The 23,991-nt window shown below is 46.9% G+C and overlaps 2 protein-coding genes across 22 annotated transcripts in view; one reads left to right on the forward strand and one right to left on the reverse strand.

The window, feature by feature from the left end:
- LOC127039354 (zinc finger protein 436-like) overlaps window positions 1–1,426 on the reverse strand; it is a 131,216-nt gene extending 129,790 nt beyond the window's left edge. Inside the window, 1 exon segment of the mRNA XM_050932922.1 lies at window positions 1,148–1,426. Coding sequence (XP_050788879.1) covers window positions 1,148–1,222 — 75 coding nt within the window. The 5' untranslated portion in view covers window positions 1,223–1,426.
- The window catches only part of LOC127039378 (zinc finger protein 135-like), a 49,992-nt gene extending 26,810 nt beyond the window's left edge, over window positions 1–23,182 (forward strand). For 9 of the 21 annotated variants that reach the window (XM_050933004.1, XM_050933003.1, XM_050933012.1 and 6 more), the window contains 3 exons: window positions 4,268–4,349; window positions 5,229–5,355; window positions 21,152–23,182. In XM_050933004.1, the coding sequence (XP_050788961.1) occupies window positions 4,268–4,349; window positions 5,229–5,355; window positions 21,152–22,362 (1,420 nt within the window). In that variant the 3' untranslated portion in view covers window positions 22,363–23,182. Of the gene's footprint in view, window positions 1–1,441; window positions 1,464–2,072; window positions 2,222–2,703; window positions 2,817–3,188; window positions 3,382–4,267; window positions 4,350–5,228; window positions 5,356–21,151 lie in introns of those variants that run through there. The other 12 variants (XM_050933016.1, XM_050933019.1, XM_050933018.1 and 9 more) reach the window with 12 other exon arrangements.
- Window positions 23,183–23,991: the final 809 nt, after the last annotated feature.

Here is a 23,991-nt window from a genome sequence, read left to right on the forward strand (position 1 = left end):
ATCCCACGGTAAGTGTATCTAAACTACATCAAATTGAGTTACTCTACAAACATAATTCAAATTGCATAGCTTAGACTGACTTTTCCCTTTAGCGAAGACAAAGCCGTAGTCTCCCAGTAACAAAGTCTCTGAACAAAATGCTAGAAAAGTTCCCCTTCTTTGCCCTGTTGCTGGCAGTGAACAGCCAGCCGCACCCCACCCTAGAGGCAGCTGTGTCTGAGGGCTCCCCCAAACAGCATCCACTAACCCTCGACCCCTTTTGGGGAACGACTCAGGAGTCAGAACAACAGTTTCCCACCTAAACAAGGACAAATGGCTGCAGATAAAATGGGTAGGAAAAGCCTCCATATCTGAGGAGAATTTCAATGGCTATTTGGGAATTATGGAGAAAAAATAAAATGAGAGAATAGAGAGTCAATAATTGTAGGGGAAGGGGGGAAATCTCCATGGATTTTGTATCCATATGTGATAATGAGAGAGAAAAGGGGAAAATCAAAAAGGAACTTTTAATCAATATTTCAGAGGAAAGTGGCACAAACAGGGAAAGGATACCATTCACTCCCCCTTTTTACACACCCACCCACTGCCCTTGGAATTTCCTGCCTGCACAAACACAGTTCAATCTACCACCTTTCACACGGTCTTTCCCCTCCCTGCAACTATGGCTTTCCCCCGTCTCTTCCCCTCCTTCACACCTCCACCTCCAGCCACAGAAGGGGGAACCACTTCTCTTTCCCCCTCGGAATCCCATTTGTGCCTGGGGCGGATCCTGGCTGCAGCTAAGAGCAGCAGCTCCGCTATGGTTCAGGCAGCTGCAACGCTTCTGGCAGGCACATTAACAACTAGGGAGCAGATTCCCAGGGGCTGCAACATCTGAGAATCCTTTGGGCAGAGAGTCACTTGCCTTCCCGTCCCCAGCACTTTCCCCGGGGTCTCTGTCACCTGGAGTCTCTAGCTCGGAGCTGATGTTGGCAGAGTCCGGGGCTGCACCGGGGGCTAGTCCCACCCTCGCTTGGGCACCAAACGAGCTTTAATGAAGGTCTCTCCCTAGCACGGACCCTGCTGGGGAAGCACCAGCTGCTCGTCCAGGGTTTCCAGATCACAACGGACCGAGGAAACAGCGTCTCGTGTTTTCCAGAGCACCCACCCGCACTTGCTGCCCGCTGTCTGATCTCGGTGCTTTGTTCTCCCCAAGTCCTGCCTCCTTCTTCCCAGGACCCATCGCTCCCAGGGGCTGTAACGAGGGGGAGGCGAGCGGGGCAGCGGCTCAGGGCACAAAGCCGTGGGGGCGGGGACAAGGGATGGGGCGACGCAGGATCGGGCCCAGGTGCATCAGCCCCCGCGGGCTCGAGACCCGTGTCCCCAGCCGGAGCAGGCTCCCTGCGGGGGCGGCGCTAGCCCCGTGCCGGGGGCTGCAGGCGGGCAGGGCGCTGAGCGCTGCTCCCCAAGGACTAAGCGGGCTGGTCAGTACCAGGGGCTGAAGCTGTTCCCGGGGCTTCAAAGGGGGTGGGGGGGCGGGGTCTGAGCATGGGGCGGGGGGGTGAAGCATCCGGGGGCCGAGGCAGGAGCGAGGCTGGGGCACAATGAGGGGCGGGGAAAGCAAGGGGCGGGGGGGCGATGCTGGGGGCGGGGACAGGAGCGAGGCTGGGGCACGAGGGGCGGGGGAGCAAGGGGCGGAGTCTGGGGGCGGGGACAGGAGCGAGGCTGGGGCACAATGAGGGGCGGGGAAAGCAAGGGGCGGGGGGGCGATGCTGGGGGCGGGGACAGGAGCGAGGCTGGGGCACGAGGGGCGGGGGAGCAAGGGGCGGAGTCTGGGGGCGGGGACAGGAGCGAGGCTGGGGCACAATGAGGGGCGGGGCGGTGGGTGAACCCAGGGACGAGGCGCTGCCAGGCAGCGGCGGGGGAGAACCTGGGCACGCGGGGGGGGGGGTCCCACTTTCCCCGAGGGGCGGGGCCAGACCCAGAGACCCGGGGCTGAACCTCCCCCATCCCGCTCTGGCCCCGGCGACTCTCCGCCAATCAGGGAGCGGGGAGAGGCGGGGAGCTCTGACGCGACCCCCATCCGCCAATAGGCGCAGGCGCGCGGGGATATGGGTCGCTTCCGCTTCCTGCGGCTGGGCGCGCTGGTCGCTTAGGCAGCTTGTTACGTCACTTCCGCTCTGGGGAGAGTGTCAGTGACCTCTCACGCCGCTGGGGCGGGGCGCCTCTCGGTGGAGCCCAGGTAAGGGAGCGGCCGCGTTCAGCCTGGCCCCGCCCCCGGCCGCGCGCCCCTCAGGCTCCCCCCCCCCCGGCTTCCAGCGCGAGCTCTCGTGTGCCAGGGGCGCCCCCCCCCGATGCGTGTTGTGGAAATTTCCACTCGAGAGGCTGGTCCAGCGCCGTGCACCGCACGGAGCGGTTTGTCCTTAGAAACCTCCAGTGACGCTGATTCCACAACCTCTCCTGGTAACTATTCCGGTACTGACCTGGCCTCGTGCTCTGCTTCCTCACACGGCTGGCTCGGGTCAGTGTGTGATCCGCTCCAACCTCTGTAGTATTGCTCCCTAGCCAGCTCCTCCCCGTTGTGCACTGGATTTTCCTTGCTTAAAATGTAGTGCTTGCAGCTTTGTTTACTGAATTTCATCTTGTTCTTTCAGATCAATTCTCTTATTTATAAAGGTCATTTTGAATTCCAATTCTATTGTACGGGCTTTCAACTCCTCCCAGCTTGGTGTCATCTACACATTTTATAAGCACACTCTCCACTCCGTTATCTGTGTCTTTAATGAAAATATTGAACAGTACCAGCTCCAGGACTGGCTCCTGTGGGACCCCATTAGGTAAATCCTCCCAGTTTGACAGCAAACCATTAATACTTTTCTTGGAGTGCAGCCTTTCAAGAAATTGTGCACTCATAGTACTTTCATGTACACTACATTTCCCTAGTTTGCTTATGAGAATGTCATGGTGGCCTGGGTCAAAAGCCTTACTTAAATCAAGATGACTCATGTCTAGAGTGTCCCCTGCATCCATAAGGCCAGTACCCCTGCGAAAGCAGGAAATTAGATTGGTTTGGCATGTTTTGTATTTGATGATCCATGCTGCCTATAACTTATCACTTTACTGTTCTCTAGGTGCTTATAAATTTATTTTTTTAATAAAACTTTCTTTCTAGTTATCTAAGTAATGCTTGACTGGTCTCTGGTCTCTAGTCCCCAGGTCTTCATTGTTCCCGTTTTTAAAGACAGGTTTTATGTTTGCCCTTCTCTGCTCCTGTGTCACCTCCAAGTCATCTCACTGTTCTCCAGGACTTGTCAAAGATAATGAACTGTTCCAAGACTGCTTCAGCTAATTCCTCGAGTACCCTGGGATGAGCTTCATTAGGCCCTGCTGACTTTAATACATCTAAGTTATCTAAATATATTTTAGCCTGTTAGTTCCCCATTGTGGTTTCTGTTCCTTCCCCATCTTGATTAAGAATAATTGTTTTAGTATCTGGTCACAATTTTAAGGCATTAAACACCTTAGTCTTCTTTACAGAACCCTTATCTTAGTGCCAGTTATATAACTTTCTAGGCATAACTCATTTTGTGAGTTAATCTTTCTGATTTCCCATGCTTGTGCTATTATTTTGCACTCATTCATAGCAATTTGTCCATGATGACACTTGTTGTAGGATTCCTTTTTATTTTCTGATCAAGAGCTCCTGATAGGGCATTTTGCCCACTTACTATTCTTTCTGTCTTTCCTTCACATTGTGATAGTTTGCTGTTGCTCCTTTAATATTGTCTCTGAGAAACCGCCATCTCTCCTGAACTCTTATTTTCAGCTCAGATTTCATTCCATGGGAGCTCATCTGCCAGATCTCTGGGTTTGTTGTCTGCCTTTTTGAAGTCCATTGTCTTTATTCTGTTACTCTCATGCCTTCCTTCTTCTAGAATCTTGAAATCATCATTTCATGATCACTTTTACCCATATCGCTTTCCACCTTCAGTTTCCTAACTAATTCCTTCTTGTTAGCCAGAATCAAGTCTAAAATGGCTGTCCTCCGATAACTTCTTCCATCCTTTGAAACAAACAGGGGTCCCTAATACATTCCAAGAACATACTTTTTTTTTCCAATTCCTTTTCTAGCAGATGTTTGGGTAGGTAAAGTCCCCCCATTACTAATTGTATTTTGAATTTTTCTGTTTGCGCAAAAGTCTAGGAAGGAGGTGGGGGGAGGCGGATTTTTATATGAAATTATTTCCTGTTCTAACATGTCCACAATTGCATCTTTTGGCCCTCACAGGCTGCAGCGCAACATCCATGTTTTGCTCCAGATCATTACATCCTTCCAGAAACGGAAAATGGCTGCAGTGGAGCCAATTGAGGTAGGGATTATCGGGGGGTTGCTGGTGGGTTCCTGTTGCAGAGAGAAGGGCAGTAAATACATGGGGTGGGGGCAAGGGGTTCAGAGGAAGGTGTTGGGTGCAGGGGTTGAGGGCTCTGGCTAGGCATGAAGGCTCTGGGGTGGGGATGGGGATGACAGGTTCAGGGATGGGGCAGAAGGTTGGGTGTGGCAGGGGACAAGGACCCTGGCTGGGGGTGTGGGCTCTGGGGTGGGGCTGGAGATGATGGGTTTGGGGGTGCAGGCTGCCCTGGGGTTGCAGTGGAGAGAGAGCCCACACACACCCCTCGCCGCAGCAGCTTGTGCCGGGGGAGAGGCACCTCTCCCTGGTTGAGGCAGCTCTGGCGGGCCTGGGCCAAGTCGAGGAGGGGCTCCTCTCCCACAGCCACAGCAGGTCCGCACTGGGGCCAGTGGGTAGAGGTGCCATTCCTGCTGCAGCCCTGAGTCCCTGTGCGGGCTTAATAGGCGGCTGTGCTGCTTAGAAGGAAGTTAGCCCAGCAGTGAGGCCCAGGGAAGACACCCCATCGCCTCTCATCTGGCTGCTATCAGTAGGGACGGTGTTGTAATTCCCATCATGGTGTTGTCCTTGGACTCTGCTGGGAGCTTTATCTCCTGTATCAGCCTCTGGCTAGTACGTGAGTGATGGATGTGAAGACCCCTGTCCCCTCTCTCCGCTTGGAAGGGTGAAGGGCTCTCTTTCTCCCCTCACCTTAATGCTTCCTGCCTGTTCCAATGGAGTAGGTGTGGGATTTATGCTGTCTGCCTGCCTCCCAGAACTTCCATGTGATTGGCTCTCCTCTCCTGTGAATTGTGGGGTTGTCAGTAGGCAGCAGGTACTGAGTGGGGGCTCTTTCTCTTTCAGGGGCCAGTGACCTTCGAGGAGGTGGCTGTGTATTTCACCAAGGAAGAGTGGGCTCTGCTGGACCCCGCTCAGAGAGCTCTCTACAGAGACGTCATGCAGGAGAACTATGAGAATGTGACCTCACTGGGTAAGGATTCCTGTCTCCTTGGTTATTAGAAGGGGACGTAAAGAGTTAAGTTTCACAACACCCCACAGTGCAACCTTAACTCTGCCTTGTTTCAGCAACACCCCAACAGGCAAACAACACATACACTAGCACTCTACCCTCCCGACCACAGAGCAGTTTGGGAACAGAGCACAGGAGCAGTATAACACAAAGTCTAACACCTTCTCTTTGCTAAGGCAAAACTTGGGATTATGTCCCATGTAGGGAACAGAAGCTGCCTGCCCTCAGACACTGAGCCTACTGCACACAATCCACCTCAGACTTTCATAATGTCACCACCTCTTTACCCTTGCACTGAGGATTCCTTCTGAGTCGTTGCCTTCACTTACCCTCCCTGAGCATTGGAGACCACTAGCACATGTGCCACCATACTGCTGACAAACCTTGTGGCAAGAACACACCTTTGTATGCCTTCATTGACACAACCTACATCACTCAGCGCTGAAATGAGGAATACCTGTTCCTTCAGGTTTCACATTCCTGTGTCTTCATATCAGTCATAGCTCTGCTGAGCTGCTCCAACTCTTCCCTCCACTGTTCTTTTAAAGCTATACCAGACACAGTGCACATAGCTGAAGTGTATGCAGATAGATGTTGGTATTCAAATTTGTAGAATACAACACCAAGACTATCACATTCTTAGTCCTTCCTCCTATTAATTATCGATCAGTATATTTGAAAGCCAAGAGATACTAGTCATCTGACCTCCTGTATAATACAGGCCATACAATTTCATGCAGTTACCATTGTAAGTTGAATACCTCGTGTTTTGATGAAAACATCTTCAAAAAAGGCAATCAGTCTTGATGTCAAAAGATGGAAAATTTGCTACTTCCCTGAGTAGTTGATTAACTTTTGAACCACCCTTACTGATATATTCTGAGTGATATTTGCTATCTGCATGGTTAGGAGGTAGGGGAAGAGTTAAGGCTGTATTGCAGGTGTAGTGTGTAGTTTAGTTCTTCATTAACTTTCGCCACCATCACATGCTGGAAGAGTATGAGGCTGCACTGGACAACCTTAACTCTGCTTTAATGTATTTTCTAGGTATATAATGCCCTTGATTTCTTTTAAGTGGGTCCCCCCCACAGCCACAATAACTGTCTGCATTAGAGCTTTTGCTGGCAAGCTATGTCAGACAAGGATGTGATTTTTCACATCACTAGCTGACAGACAATTCTCACAAAACTCTTAATTAGCAGCTAGTCCAATATTTCCATATAGATTTGAAAACACTTAAAAATCTTGTTTTTAACACAGAAATATTATCAGAGCCAAACTTCCAAGATAAAGTTGTTTAAGTTCTCGTAGGCCTCTACCTTGATATAACGCGACCCGGTATAAAAACAAATTAGGATATAATGCAGTAAAGCAGTGCTCCGGGAGGGGCAGGGCTACACGCTCTAGTGGATCAAGGCAAGTTAGATATAACGTGGTTTCACCTATAAAATGTAAGATTTTTTGGCTCCCGAGGACAGCATTATATCGAGGTAGAGGTGTATACAAATGGAAGAAGGCTAAACACTAAGATGCATGAACTTGAGTGCCTTGTTTTAAATGAGGATATTGATAAAATAGGCATCACAGAAACTTGGTGAAGTGATGATACAAACTATATAGGAATGACAGACAAAGTTGTGGTGGTGGGGGAGTGGCACTTGTATGTGACAGCAGCATAGAGTGAAATATAGAGGGGGCAGGAAAAAAGGCATCAAACTGCCGTAGAATCTCTACTGATAAAAATTCCATGCTTGAATAAGAGTCTAGCAATAGGAATATACTACTGACCACCTTAGCAGCATGTTCCTGGTGATTAGAGAGACTATAAAAATGGAAAACTCAGAAATATTTGGGGATTTCCACTGATCACATGTTTACTGGGTACATGTCACCTCAGGATGGGATGCAGAGATAAGGTTTTTATTCCCCATTAATGGCATCTTATTGGAGCAGCTAGTTCTGGAATCCACAAGGGGAGAGGCAAGTCTAGATTTACTCCTAAATGGCACAGAGGATCTGGTGCAAGAGGTGAATACAGCTGAACCACTTTGTAATACAGACCATAATGTAATTAAATGTAATATGCCTGTGAGGGGTGAAATACCAAAGAAGCCCACCACAGTAGTATTTAGCTTCAGAAAGGGGAACTACACAAAAGGGAGAAAATTTACATGGAAATTAAAAGGACCACTCGCAAGGGAAATACCTGCAAGCTGCATGGAAACATTTTAAAAACACCATAATAGAGGCTCAAAGTAAACATGTGTCCCATTTAGAAGACTAAGAAAATACTCCCATGGCGAAACAGAGTAAATAAGGCAGTTAGAAGCAAAAAAGGCATGTCTTAAAAAATTTTGTCAACCCTTACCTGAGGAAAAGAGCATAAAATCTAGCAAGTCAAGTGTAAAACTATATAATTAGGCAGGCTGAAAAGAGAATTTGAAGAGCAACTAGCAAAACTGAAACTTTCTTTTTTTTTAGTACTTCAGAATCAGGATGCCTACCATGAAATCAGTGGGATACTGGGTGCTAAATGAGCACTCAGCTGCTCTGCAATGGCCTACCACTTAAATTGGCTTCTATACCAGATGACCGGAGATAGCTAATGTAACACCAATGTTTTAAAAAGGCTTCAGAGGCTTTCCTAGCAATTAGAGGCCAGTAACCCTGACTTCAGTACCAGGCAAATAGGTTGAAACCTATAGTAAAGAACAGAATGATCAGACACATAGATGAACATGATTTGTTGCGGAAGAGTCAACATGGCTTTTGTAAAGAGAACTCATGCCTCACCAATCTATTAGAATTCTCTGAGGGGATCAACAAATGTGCCCAAGGGTGATCCAGTGGGTATAGTACATGTGGAATTTTTAGAATGACTTTAACATGGACAAAGGGTCTTAAGCAAAGTAAGCAGTTATAGCATAAGAGAGAAGGTCCTCTCATAGATCAGTAACTGGGTAAAAGACAGGAAACAGGGTAGGAACAAATGATCAGTTTTCACACTAGAGAGAGAGAAACAATGGGGTCCCCCCAGGGATCTGTACTCGGGCCACTGTTGTTCAACATACTGATAAATGAACTTGAAACAGGGAGGTGGGAAAGGTTGCAGATGATGCCAAATTAATGAAGAGCGTTAAGTCCAAAGCAGACTGAATAGTTAGAAAGGGTTCTCCCAGCATTGAGTGACTGGGCAGCAAAATGGCAGATGAAATTCAGTCTTGATAAATTGAAAGTAATACTCATTTGAAAGCGTAATCCCAACTATAGATAAAAAAATGATGGGGTCTAAATTAGCTGTTGCCAGGCAAGAAACCTTGGAGTCATTGTGGTTATCTCTGAAAACATCCACTCAGTGTGCAGTGGCAGTCAAAAAAGCTAACAATGTTCAGAACTATTTGGAAGTGATAGGTGATAAGACAGATAATGTCATAATGCCACTATTCAAATCCTTGGTATGCCACACCTTAAATACTGTAACCAGTTCTGGTCACCCCATTTAAAAAAAAAAAAGAAGTTAGAATTGGGAAAAGGTGCAGAGAAGGACAACAAAATGATTAGGGGTAAGGAATAGCTTCCATATGAGGAGAGATGAAAAAGATTGGGACTGGTCAACTTAGAAAAGAGATTAAGGGGGTATATGATGGATCTATGGGGATGATTTATAAAATCATGAATGGTGTGAAGAAACTGAGTAAGGAAGGCCTGGTTTACACTACAGACTTAAATGTCAGAGGGGTAACCATGTTAGTCTGGATCTGTAAAAGCAGCAAGGAGTCCTGTGGCACCTTATAGATTAACAGGCGTACTGGAGCATGAGCTTTCGTGGGTGAATACCCACTTCGTTGGATGCAATATGCATCCGACGAAGTGGGTATTCACCCACGAAAGCTCATGCTCCAGTACGCCTGTTAATCTATAAGGTGCCACAGGACTCCTTGCTGCTACTGCAAACTTAGGTTGACAGAAGCTGTGTTAAGTCAATGTAATAATGTATGTGTCTACACTACCGAGTCCCATCCGCTGACCTAAGTAGTCTGTAAAGTTGATTTCTGTACTCCAGTTTCGCGAGAGGCATAGCGCTTGATTTGGCATCCACGGGTTGACATGGGAATAGTGTAGACACTGCGTTGTGTAATTGGAATGAATTGGCCTCCAGAAATTGTCCCACAGTGCTCCACTGTGACCCCTCTGGAGAGCACTTTCGACTCCGCTGCACGGCAGCCAGGTACACAGGAAACAGCCTCTTCCCTGTTAAAGCCCCAGGAACTTTTGAATTTTCATTTCCTGTTTGATCAGCATGGAGAGCTCACCAGCACAGCTGATCATGAAGACTCAATGCCCCAAACGAGCTCCAGCCTGGAGTACACAGGGGGTGGTGGATCTTATTGCTGTGTGGGGAGACGATTCTGTGCAGACACAACTCTGATCCAGCAGAAGAAACACGGACACGTGCCAAGATTGCTTGTGGTATGGGGGAGGAAGGCTGCATCTGGGACTCGAAGCAGTTCTGCTTGAAAATAAAGGAGCTTCAGCGAGCGTACCAGAAGAAAAGGAATGCAAACAGTTGTTCTGGTTCTGCCCTATAGACATGCCACTTTTACGAGGAGCTGCATGCGAGTCTCGGTGGCGCCCCCATCACTACCCCAAAACACAGCCTGTATGCCCCCCTGGAGTCCCAGGCCACCTCAGGCAACAGCAAGAGGGACATTATTGACAAGAAGGAGGATGGGAAGCAGGCAAATGGGGACAATGGATCTTCCAACAGCCAAGAACTGTTTCTAAACCTGGAGCACATGCCTTCACAGGACAAGGTGGTGGCTGAGCGTGATGTGGGGGAAGGCACTTCTGGTGGATACACACTTCCAAACTGTAAGGGTGTTACATGCCGCTGTTTATTGTTAAATCTAAACAAAGAAGGAGGTGTAGTGGGTATCTCCTTTCCGCTCGCCACTCCAGATAGGCAGAGGGTGCTCCCCAAAAAAGACAGTTCACGTGCACAGAGATGGCCCGGGAATCCTCCATGGAGATCTCTAGGAAGCTTTCATGGAGGTACTCTGCAATCCTTTGCAGAAGATTGCTGGGAAGGGCTGCCTTATTTTTTCCACCACGGTACAGGGCCGCCCAGAGGGTGGGGAGCAAGTGGGGCAATTTGCTGTGGGCCCCACAAGAGTTTTTGGGGCCCATGGAGCAGGGTCCATTGCTTGCTCCAGGGGCCCCAGAAAACTTTTTTGGGGCCCAGGCTCCTGGAGTTTCTGCTCCTGGTCTTTGCCGGCGGGGGTCCTTCCGCTCTGAGGCAGAAGGATCCCCTGCTGCCGAATTACCACTAAAGCGGGACCCGCTGCCGAAGTGCCCTGAAGACCCGCGGTGGGGGCCTCCCTCCGCTGAATTAACACCGAAGACCCAGCTGCACTTCAGTGGCGGGGGGGCCCCGCTTCGTCGGTAATTCGGCGGCGGCGGGTCCCCGCTGCGGGTCTCTAGGGCACTTCGGTGGCGGGTCCCAGAGCGGAAGGACCTCTCCGCTGCTGAATTATCGCCAAAGTGGGGGACCCCCGTCGCTGAAGACCCCAGGCCCCCAGAATCCTCTGGGCCGTCCTGCCATGGTAGGACACTTTCTCGCGCCACTCCAGTATTAACTCTCCTGGAATCATTGCAGCACAAGGACCAGGTCTGTACCCAGACACTTGCAGCCTCTGCCCCCTTGCTGCCTGTGCTCCCCTGAGGAGATTGATATTATATAGTGTCACCTAGGGGACACATGGGAAGTTTTCAATGCAGGACCTTGAGCCACAAACAGTACATCAAGTAATTTGCTCCCCGTGTATTGAAAGCTGCACTCAGAAATGTGGTGTGGCAGGGCAACGGCTTCCTGCGTCTCTCTCTCAACCCCCAGCCTGGTGCCACCTTTTTAAAAACAAACTACTTGGGGAACTTCACACGGGTGCCTGTCCTCAAGCACCATCCAGATTTCTTGGGGAAAGAGGACATTTCTCAAGTGCCTAACTGTGCTCCCAATGATTTCTTTACAAAAGTAGCAGCACAAGATCTGTTGCCTGTGCCCCATGGCCTTACTCACCATGGCTGGAGCAGCAAAGCAACTCTTGCAATAGCCAGGGATTCTGATTACAGCGTGGCTTGCTGGGAAATGTATTAAGGGGTGTTTTTTTTATAAAAATAATCAACCTTCCACCAGAAACAATGTATGAGCTGTCAATGGTTCCCTTGTGCTGTGCATTCTTTGCAGTTGAAACCTTGTTCATTGGCACATTGTCCACACCAGGACAGAGACTTTCCCAGATTAGAAGGTGGAAAAAGAATACTCACAAGGAGAAGTTCAATGAGTTACTGGATGGTGCTGAGACAGAGCTCAGAGCATGGAGGATTTCACTCTCTGAGAAACTGGCCCTGGACGAAGGGGGCAGGAAAGCATTTAGTGAACAGGAATCTGCTGTGCAGGATGAGAACCTGTGGATTATGAAGGAGCAATCAGGCATGTTGAGGCTTCTGGTTCAGCTTCAAGGAAGGCAGCTGGACGCTAGGCTGCCTCTACAGAACTGTCTACCATCATCACCCAGTTCTCAATCTTCCTCCTCCAAACATCGTATGAGGTGAGGGAGGAAAGTTCGGTATCCTTTGCATTCAAAACCAGGGAAGGGTACAAGGAGCGGAAGGCACCAGTTCCCAGACCTTTGATGGTTATTGCATTGCATCTGCAAAGCAAGCTTTCCTTGTTTCTCGTCTCACAGTATTATCAGCCCTTTTGCCAAAGATTCTTTCTTTTCTTTGCTGTTTGTGTGCATAATAAAACAAAAGGGATTGAGGGAAAAAAGGCTCTTTATTCATTCTACACATGGTGGTTTTTGGGATCGGAGTTTTCAGGGGAGAAAATGCAACGGAGGGAATAATTTGGTAAGGAACAACACAAGTGTTGCATTACTCTGGCTCATTGCTAAAACTGGTTTTCAAAGCCTCTCGGAGACACAGAGCCCCTTAATGGTCTCTTCTTATTGCCCTGGTATCTGGCTGCTCAGAATTGGCTGCCAGGCGATCTGCCTCAACCCTCCACGCCGGCAGAAACTTTTCTCTCTTTGTTTCACAGATGTTATGGAGCAGACAGCAATAACAAACAATGGGGATATTGCTTTCTTTGAGGTCTGATCTAGTAAGTAAAACACTGCCAGTGACGTTTTAAATGTCCAAAGGCACGGTCCACCACCATTCTGTGCTTGCTTAGGCTCTGGTTGAACCAATCCTTACTGCTGTCCAGGCTGCCAGTGTACAGCTTCATGAGCCATGGGAACAAGGGATAGCATGGGTCTCCCAGGATCATAATTCACATGTCAAAATCATCAATGGTTATTTGGTGGTCTGGAAAGAAAGTCCCTGCTTGCAGCTTTCTGAACAGACTGTGTTTCTAAAGATGCACCTTTCCCAACCGTCCCATGTTGATGTCAGTGGAATGGTGCCTGTGATCCACCAACACTTGCAGCACCATTGAGAAATATCCCGTTCGCTTTATGTACTCTTTGGCAACGTGGTCTGAAAGAACTCAAATGTGAAATTGTGGAACTATTAACTATGGTTTGTAACCTGTCCTTTAAATCAGCTTCTGTACCTAAGGACTGGAAGATAGCTATTGTAACACCAATATTTAAAAAGGGCTCTTGAGGTGATCCTGGCAATTACAGACCAGTAAGTCTAACATCAGTACCGGCAAATTAGTTGAAACAGTAGTAAAGAATAAAATTGTCAGACAGATAGAAGAACATAAATTGTTGGGCAAAGGTCAACATGGGGTTTCTGTAAAGGGAAATCATGTCTCACTAAACTATTAGAGTTCTTTGAAGGAGTCAACAAACATGTGGACAAGGGGAATCTAGTGTATATAGTAACTTAGATTTCCAGAAATCCTTTGACAAGGTCCCTCACCAAAGGCTCGTATGTAAATTAATTGTCATGGGATAAGAGGGAAGATCCTTTCATGGACTGAGAACTGGTTAAAAGACAGGGAACCAAGGGTAGGAATAAATGGTAAATTTTCAGAATGGAGAGGGGTGACTAGTATTACCTGAGTCAGTCCTAGGACCAATCCTATTCAATTCATTCATAAATGATCTGGAGAAAGGGGTAAACAGTGAGGTGACAAAGTTTGCATATGACACTAAACTGCTCAAGATAGTTAAGACCAAAGCAGACTGTGAAGAATTTCAAAAGATCTCACAAAACTAAGTGATTTGGCAACGAAATGGCAAGTGTGGATAAAATAACCCCAACTATACATATAATATGATGGGGGCTAATTTAGCTACAGCATATCAGGAAAGAGATCTTGGAGTCATTGTGGATAGTTCTCTGAAGAGATCCATGCAGTGTGCAGCAGTGGTCAAAAAAGCAAACAGGATGTTAGGAATCATTAAAAAAGGGATAGAGAATAAGATGAATATCTTATTGCCCTTATATACATCCATGGTACGCCTACATCTTGAATACTGCGTACAGATTTGGTCTCCTCATCTCAAAAAAGATATACAGGCATTAGAAAAGGTTCAGAGATGGGCAACTAAAATGATTAGAGGTTTGGAACGGGTCCCATATGAGGAGAGATTAAAGAGGCTAGGACTTTTCATCTTGGAAAAGAGGAGACTAAGGTGGGATATATAAAATCATGAGTGATGTGGAAAAAGTGAATAAAGAGAAGTTCCCATAATATAAGAACTAGGGGCCACCAAATGAAATTAATGGGCAGCAGGTTTAAAACAAATAAAAGGAAGTTCTTCTTCACACAGCGCACAGTCAACTTGTGGAACTCCTTGCCTGAGGAGGTTGTGAAGGCTAGGACTATAACGGAGAACTGGATAAATTCATGGAGGTTAAGTCCATTAATGGCTGTTAGCCAGGATGGGTAAGGAATGGTGTCCTTAGCCTCTGTTTATCAGAGGGTGGTGATGGATGGCAGGAGAGAGACCACTTGATCATTACCTGTTAGGTTTACTCGCTCTAGGGCATTGGCCACTGTTGGTAGACAGGATACTGGGCTGGGTGGATCTTTGGTCTGACCTAGTATGGCCATTCTTATGTTCTTATTTGATTCTACATTTTCTTTCGCGTATAGTGCCACTCCCGCCCCCCGCATGACCTGTTCTGGCCTTCTGATATATTTTGTCCCCTGGAATGATTGTGTCCCATTGATTGTTCTCACTCCATCAGGTTTCTGTGATGCCTATTATATCAATACAGGGTTACGCAACCCCCAGGTTACGCAAACCCAACTTACAGAAATCCAGACTTACAGAAAAAGTTCCGTATGTCCCATAAACTTTTTTTTTTTTTTTTTTTTTTTTGCATAATTGTCAGAGATACGTTCCCAACTTACGCAAAATTTTACTTACATGAGGCATTCCGGAATGGAATGCTTGCATGAATCAGGGAGCTTCTGTATCCTCCTTTAACACGAGGCACTCTACTTCACCCATGTTGTTATTTAGACTTCTAGCATTTGTGTACAAGCACTTTAAAAACTTGTAGCCTGACCCAATGTTGGGTAAATAGAATTGTAACCTGAGGATTAACAGGTTCTTGTCCCAAGATCAGGCCCGGTAAGATTATTGTAAAATTATCATATAATTTGGGATCTCCGATGTGCACAGGTGCAACACTCATAGTAGAGGAACTCTTTCTATATATATAAATATATGATTTATTAATAATTTAGCAAAGATTATACACACACTTAAACTTAACAAAGCAGATAGAGATAATACAGAGTACATTTTGACGTCCATACGTACACCCTTATCTTTCATACTTAATCATTATCTTTCTCATCACTGTCATCATCCTCATCTTCCCCGGTGGCCATCATTTTGGCCCCTCCCAAGGTCTACATCTTTCCAACCTATCCGCTGCCCCTGGGATGTTACTTTTATAGTAGGTTACGCTGATGCTGCCGTATTCAATAGAGGTCCTTATTTGTATTTCCTCCCCTTAAGGTGTCCGTTTTCTATAGTTTATGTATGATGTTACCCTATTAACATACACGTCAGTTTGCTGTCCTGGAAGCTTTGCGGTCGGAGGTCCTGTCCGGAACTTTCCGGATGCTGGTGTCAGCTGTGTTTTGTGTTGGGGTCACCTGTGTTCTGTGGGTGGCTGATGTCAGTATTCTGGACAAAATGCCCCCCTCCCCCCTTGCATGCTACTTTCAGTTCTCTATAACTTATGAGTTACTTAAGTTTATCTATACCAAACATTATAGGCCTCAAGCCTCACACTATTTACTAAAGCCAGATCTTACAGCATAAAAGTCTGTAGGTTCCTTGCATTACTACTGAATATAATAAAGCAGGATGATAAAGCAATGAATATAATACAGGTAAGCTGGCCCACTGGGCTACAAACTAGTCACTGTTTATTTGTCTGCCCTTTTCTGATGTCAGATTCTTTTTTATGTGAATGTTTTTCATGCTTTATCCTCTCCCATCCTCTCCTCCTGACTAAAACCTAGAGAATTTCTGTCAAGAGATTCTTCTCTAAGAGAAGTCTCTGTCTGATCCACATGCTCCTCTGCAATAATGGGCTTTCCCCCATCTCTTAGTTTAAAAAGGTTGCAGAGTAGTTTTTAGTGTTAAGTGCCATCAGTCTGGATCCACTTTGGTTTAGGTGGAGCCCATCCTTTCTGTGTAGGCTCCCTCATCCCAAAAGTTTCCCTAGTTTCTAATGAATCTAAACCCCTCCTCTATACACCATCATCTCATCCACGCATTGAGACTCTGAAGCTCTGGCTGCCTACCTGGCCCTGTGCATGGAACTGGGAGCATTTTTGAGAATGCCACCATAGAGGTCCTGGATTTCACTCTCTTTCCTAGCAGCCTAAATTTGGCCTCCATGATGTCTCTCCTACCCTTCCCTATGTCATTGGTACCTACATGTACCACGACCACCGGCTCCTCACCAGCACTACACATAAGTCTGTCTAGATGCCTCGAGAGATCTGCAGCCTTCGCACCAGGCAAGCAAGTCACCATACGGTTCTCCCGGTCATCACAAACCCAGCTATCTATGTTTCTAATGATCGAATCTCCCATTACTAACACCTACCTTTTCCTAATGACTGAGTTTCTTGGATGTCTTTCATCAGGCCCTGCTGATTTTAAGACATCTTCAAAAATTATCACTAATGACTCAGAGATATCTTCCGCCAGGTCCTTAATGAGCTTACTTTGCAGTTTGTTAGCTATTAGGAAAAACTTTCTAACTGTAAGGATAGTTATGCCCTGGAATAGGTTTCCAAGGGATGTTGTGGATTCCGCATCATTGGACGTTTTAAAAAAACAGGTTGGACAAACACCAGTGAGGTATGGTCTAGGCTGGCTTGATTCCATCATAGCACAGAGGGCTGGACTTGATAACTCCTTGAGTTTCCTTGTAGGCCTTCCTTTGTATTGTTCAATGCTTTCTCCGATGCTACTCCTTGCTCCCCATAAACATCCCGAGACCTACTTGGTTAGCCCCCTTCCCATCCCTCCATCCAGCTCCCCAGTTCCATGAAGCTTTCAAACATGTGACAGTGATTAGGTGGGTTGTGTGCTGAGACCACTGTCTATAAGAGTGACAAATGTCTTATTGTTTTCTTATGCTCCCCCGTCACTGTTCCTGGCCATTGCACCTGTATTCCCCTCTGTGGTCCAGCAAGGGCACCCACTCTCAGGCTGCCTAGATGTCACCTCTCTTGGGTAGAAACCTACATCTCTCTCCTGACTGAGGTATCTTCTGGCTGCACAGCTCCCTGCCTACCCTGTGAATTCCCCAACACAGACCTGCTTTGCCTTCCTTCCTCAGAGGCTATGAACAGCATAACTACCCCAGTTAAGTATCAGAGGGGTAGCCGTGTTAGTCTGGATCTGTAAAAGCAGCAAAGAATCCTGTGGCACCTTATAGACTAACAGACATTTTGGAGCATGAGCTTTCGTGGGTGAATACGCACTTCTTCAGATACCCCAGTTAAGTTGCCAGACTGCCCTTTCCCAGCAAACAATGATTCTCAAGGTAAAAGCATTACAGAAAGAACATTAAAAAAAAATAAAAGAATCTATACGCATGCTAATAAGCTTACCTGAGCTCACCTCAATCCCAGCAAGGGCTCAGGCAGGTCAACAGACCTTCAGACTCCACCAGGAGTTTTCTGTGTGGTTGTTAGCTCAGAACAAGCATGCCTGCCCATCTGTAAGTCACCCTTTTATCCAGCTTGGGCCTCTGCACCAGGGGCTGCTGTGGTGCCAGTTCAGAGAGCAGTTGCTCTTGGGCACAAGCGGCTCCAGCAGCAGATAGGGAGAACGAGAGGCGAGGGTGCTCACCGTGCCGTATCCATGGAGCCACGTCAGGAGGCACAGAATGGGGCCAGGGGGGGAATGGACAGCGTGGGGCACATGGGGCTGCTGGGGAATCTCAGACTGGGGTTCAAGAGCTAGTAAGGGGACAGACTGGTAAGGGCTGAAAGGGAGTGGGGGGTTCATGGCCACATGGGGAGATGGGGAGGAGGGCAGAGACACCTGCGTGAGGGGGTTGCTGAGTGGGAGGTGCGGGGCCACCTGGGAACAGTGTGGAGAAGGGATCAGGACACATGGGCACGTGTGCCGCTGTGTCTGACCAAGAGAGACTAGGGGTCAGCCAGGCTTCGCATGGGGGATGCTCCCTAACAGTCCCTCTCACCCCTCCCCCCCAGCCCAATAGCCTGTTCCATACTTGCCCTACCACACCACTTCCTCATCTCCATTACCGCTGACTCCCCCTCCCCCAAGCTTTTGCACTGCTTCTGTGGAATGCATGAAATACATTTTTGTATTGTAGTTTACATGAATTCTTACTCAGAGTTCTGTATTAATATTCCTTGTAAGTAATCTATTTGTCAAAAAACATTTCCTGAATCTTATTTTAGTCTGTATTGTTACAGACATACTTGCTGACAGGTATTTTGAAATAAAGTACCAAAATAATTTAAAATGGCATGATTATATTGTATTATTTTGACAAATAAAATATGTAGAATTTTACAGAATTTTAAAATATGGGCAGAAATTTTAATTTTTGGTGCAGAATTACCCCAGGAATAGAACTTGTGTTCATGTAACAGGTGATCGGCAGCCAGTGATTTCTTCTCAGAGTGCAGCTGCCATAGGTTTTGGGTGGAGGTGGGAGAAAGGGAAGGCAACTTCTCAAGTATTTCCTAGTAATCCCATTTACCTTTGTTTAGCACGTTGTTTCAAAGAGTCTTTTGAAGCTCATAAGACTTCTTAAGGTTTATGTTAGCTGGGTCTCCTCCCTGGAGACGTTAAAGACCATCCCTTGGTAATACATACACACTCATATTTTTAATAAATGAAATCCAAGGATACTGAGAACTTAATTCAGTAAGAGTTGACTTAATTCAATAAGGATGGTCCAGGATATAACAGGAAACTGTGTATCACACCCGTGTCTGTCTGTATCCATCTTTCTCTTCTCTTATTTGTAGGTTGTCAGATCTTTAGTGCAGAGACCAGTTTTTGTTTGTAGAATGTCCAGCAGAATGGGATCCTAGTCCATGAATAGTGTTACAGGGTGCTACGGTGATAGGAATAGTAAATGTTATGAATGGGGAGGTTCTGGCCAGTGGGAGGGAGAGTGTTAGAGAGCAGGCAGAGGAATGTTTGAGCAAAGACCTCCTACGAGCTGGGAGGACTGGGGGCAGTGGTAAGGGGTGGGGATGTCATGGAACAGCTGCTGTAGAGAGTTAGGATGTTATGGAGGGCTGGAAGCAATGGAAACCGAGGACCTGGAAGGGTTGGTGCTGGTTAGAGTAAAGGTATCATGGGTGCTGGGTAGAGAGTGCTCCAGGAAATAAGGGTGCTAGCAATGGGAGGGAGCAAAGGGACACATTTCTGGCAGGAGCTCTTGGGAATGAGGACTAAGGAACAACTGAGATAATGAGATGAGGGTTGGGAAACAGAATTTGTGAGAACTGGTAGGAAGGAAGGGTGTGGGCCATGGGAGGAGAGGAGAGAACCCAAGGAGGGATTTTTCCTTGGTTCCCTGGAGGTGTGGAAGGGTGAGAGCAGTTAGATGGGAGCTAATTTAGCTACAACGAGTCAGGAAAAAGATCTTGGCGTCGTCGTGGATAGTTCTCTGAAGATGTCCACGCAGTGTGCAGAGGTGGTCAAAAAAGCGAACAGAACGTTAGGAATCATTAAAAAGGGGATAGAGAATAAGACTGAGAACATATTATTCCCCTTATATAAATCCATGGTACGCCCACATCTCGAATACTGTGTACAGATGTGGTCTCCTCAGCTCAAAAAAGATGTACTGGCACTAGAAAAGGTTCAGAAAGGGCAACTAAAATGATTAGGGGTTTGGAGAGGGTCCCATATGAGGAAAGATTAAAGAGGCTAGGACTCTTCAGCTTGGAAGAGAGGAGACTAAGGGGGGTTATGATAGAGGTATATAAAATCATGAGTGATGTGGAGAAAGTGGATAAGGAAAAGTTATTTACTTGTTCCCATAATACAAGAACTAGGGGTCACCAAATGAAATTAACAGGTAGCAGATTTAAAACAAATAAAAGGAAGTTCTTCACACAGCGCACAGTCAACTTGTGGAACTCCTTACCTGAGGAGGTTGTGAAGGCTGGGACTATAACAGTGTTTAAAAGGGAACTGGATAAATTCATGGTGGCTAAGTCCATAAATGGCTGTTAGCCAGAATGGGTAAGGAAGGGTGTCCCTAGCCTCTGTTAATCAGAGGATGGAGATGGATGGCAGGAGAGAGATCACTTGATCATTGCCTGTTAGCTTAACTCCCTCTGGGACACCTGGCATTGGTCACTGTCGGTACACAGATACTGGGCTAGATGGACCTTTGGTCTGACCCAGTACGACCGTTCTTATGTTCTTATGTTGTGTTCTTAGAGGAAGGAGTGTGGGGGATCATAGTGATTGGCAGGGCTAGCTGCCTCTCTGTGCCCTTCCTCACCTCTCTGAGTGTCCCCACTCAGTTGTCAGGTCACAGGCCTTTCTGTCTCCTGCAGTGACTGTGGCCCTCTCTCTGTCAGTATGAAACAGTACTAGGGGGACTTCCCCTCTGGCTGGAGTCTTCCTTTTCTGTGACATGAAGTTACCTGCTCTTGGTTTTAAGAGCCCTTTGGATCATGAGTGTCTGGCTGTGTATGTTCCTAGTAGACGTGGGCACAGTTAAATACCTCATAAGAAAAGAGCCCTGAACCTTTGGACCCCTGGGGACCTGACCCTAGGATTATGCTGTTTTAAAATGGGCTGGGGTTAAAATAACAGAACTGTTTGTGTGTGACAAAATCCCACAAATTCACCTGATCTCACTTGTTTTCCACAGATTTCCAGGACACAGGGGAAAGAAAGCTCCTGATAGGCAGCTATATAGATGTGTGATCATTAAACCAACTCAATGCCTGAAGAAAATAGCTGGAATTCCCAACAAAGACCTTGTGAGCTCTCTGTGTTCACGACTGTTCCCTCAGGGCAGATGTTACTGACTGCTTCCTACCCATCCTGACTAACTCCTGATGGTAGCTCCTTTCCCAAACTTCCTTCTCCTAGAGAGTTTGGATAGGAACTGGGTGTAGAATTGTTTCCTTCCTGTCTCCCCTTTAAGAAAGAGTTTGGTGAAATTCAATCCCTAATTTTTTCCATTTTCAGCTGTTCTTTTGGTCTTTTCCATTCCTGTTTCTGAGATTTTTCTTTCTCTGTCCTAGCAGGTGATGGGATGGTGAGACAGATCATGGAGCAGAATCCTCAGCAGGAAGACGATGAAGTGGAGCCACAAGGGTCTTTATTGCAAAGATTCAAAGGGAGTGTGTTCAGGACTTGTGAGCAGGGAAAAGCCTGTGAGAGTCTGCACAGGCCAGAGAAGCAGCAGGGAAACCAGCCAATGCAGAAAGTTGGTAGATCTGTTAATGATCAGGGAACTCACAAAGGCCACAAGGAAACCACGGCGCAGCAGAGAATCCCCATGGGAGAGAGAAATAACGCACGTGTTGAGTGTGGAAAAAAGTTCAGTAGGCGCTCGCATCTTGTTAAACATGAGAGAATCCATAAAGGGGAGAAACCCTATGAATGCTGCGAGTGCGGGAAAACCTTCCCTCAGAGCTCAGCCCTTATTAGCCATCAGAGGATCCACACCGGGGACAAACCATACAAATGTTGTGAGTGCGGGAAAACCTTCCTTCGGCACTTTGACCTTATCAGACATCAGAGGATACACACAGGTGAGCAACCCTATGAATGCTGTGAGTGTGGGAAAACCTTCTCTGAGCGCTCAAGCCTCATTGACCATCAGCGAATCCACACAGGGGAGAAACCCTATGAATGCTGGGAGTGTGGGAAAACCTTCTCTCAGAGATCAACCCTTGCTAACCATCAAAGGATCCACACAGGGGAGAAACCCTATGAATGCTGTGAGTGCGGGAAAACCTTCACTCGGAGTTCAGCCTTAATTAACCATCAGAGGATCCATACAGGGGAGAAACCCTATGAATGCTGTGAGTGTGGAAAAACTTTTGCTTGGAGCTCAGTCCTCATTAACCATCAGAGGATCCACACAGGGGAGAAACCCTATGAATGCTGTGAGTGTCGGAAAACTTTCACTGAGCGCTCATCCCTTATTAAGCATCAGAGGATCCACACAGGGGAAAGGCCCTATGCATGCTGTGAGTGTGGGAAAACTTTCGCTGAGCGCTCAACCCTTATTAAGCATCAGAGGATCCATACAGGGGAAAGGCCCTATGACTGCAGAGAGTGTGGGAAAACCTTCCCTCAGAGTTCAGCCCTTACTAGCCATCAGATGATCCACACTGGAGACAAACCATATAAATGCTGTGAGTGCAGGAAAACCTTCCTTCAGCACTCACATCTTATTAGGCATCAGAAGATCCACACAGCTGAGAAATCCTATGAATGCGCCTAAGTGTGGGAAATTCTATCAAAGCTCAGCCTTTATTTATCATCGGAGAAGCTGCAAGAGAGAGAAACGCCATAAAAACCTTGTCTAGAGCTGAGGAATGATTTTGTTTTCTTTTTGCTAATTCCCACACTGAGCTTAAAGGAAGCATTGTGTCCCCATGGTCTTTCAGTTCCCCCAGCTGAGTCATCTGCTTTTCCCTTTTGTAGCTCACCCTCCCCTGGGGTGAATCCCATCATCTTTTTCAGCAATTCCTTTGTCCTGTGCCATGGAAGTGTATCTCCCCCCAACTGGAATGTCCCTCAGTCCCAGGTGGGGGAACCAGGAGTGACCTCAACTAGATACATGGAGGCCGATGTGGGCCTTGACTCCACTAGGATTTTCCATGGAGTTAGCTAGCTTCAATTAGCTATCCTAATATAAAAACACAAGTATTTTTTCAATTAAAAAATACCCCATATATGGTAGCCAAGATAATTTATCTTCTCTACTTTCTACACCTCCACCTGTCATTATGTCTTATGATTCATTGTTCTCAGCCCTCTGCTTGGGAATCACATTTTATTTTCTTGGGTCATAAAACAGTATTTTCAAAACTGAGATGACTGTCACAGACTTGCAAGGGGAATTTGAATGGATGTCAAACAGCATGATCACTGGGAGTTGAAATCCCAGTTTCCAACTGTTGGGAAAGTCTCTTCTAGAATTTTTCCTCCTGCGATGAAATTGTTTGGAGATGGAGAGGTTGAGTTTGTTTTGTTTAGTTTTCCATTATGATGATGCTAGAACTTTTGAAAATAAAGGGCTGTTAAGCAAATAAAAAAAATTAATCATGATTAATTGTGCAATTAGTCGCACTGTAAATAAATGGTATTCTAATAATTGGAGATATACCCATCTCCTAGAACTGGAAGGGACCTTCAAAGGTCATTGAGTTCAGCCCCTTGCCTTCACTAGCAGAACCAAGTATTGATTTTTGCCCCAGCTCCCTAAGTGGCTCCCTCAAGGATGGAGCTCACAACCCTGGGTTTAGCAGGCCAATGCTCAAACCACTGAGCTATCCCTCCCCCCTAGACTACTCTAGTCTTCAAATATTCTTGAATGTTTTCTACATTTTCAAATATATTGATTTCAGTTACCACACAGAATACAAAGTGTACAGTGCTCACTTTATATTTTTATTACAAATAAATAATTTGTAATATTTACAAATAGCTCAGGGATAGCTATGTGGTACCCCCTACTCCAACCCCTCACCCCCACCCACTAACCCCCTAGACCCAACCCGTACAGCCTGGACATAGGTATCTGTGCCCCCCACAAATCCCCTAAGCCGCCCTGGGACCCCTCCAGGCGGGACATAGGTAGCTGTTCCTCCCACAACCACCTAAGTCCCCCAGGGACCTCTACAGGCTGGACATCGGTATCTGTGCCCCCACAACCCCCTAAGCCCCCCCAGGACACCTCCAGCTTGGATGAAAGTATCTGTGCCCCCCATGATGCCCTAAGCCCCCCCAGGACCCATACAGCTGGGACTTAGGTATCTGTGCCCCCCACAACCCCCTAAACCCCTCCCGGAAGTCCTACAGTCTGAAGATAGGTATTTATGCCCTCCCCTAAGCCCCTCAGGGAGCC

Source organism: Gopherus flavomarginatus, chromosome 23 (genome assembly GCF_025201925.1).
Source record: "Gopherus flavomarginatus isolate rGopFla2 chromosome 23, rGopFla2.mat.asm, whole genome shotgun sequence".
Classification (NCBI taxonomy): Eukaryota; Metazoa; Chordata; order Testudines; family Testudinidae; genus Gopherus; species Gopherus flavomarginatus.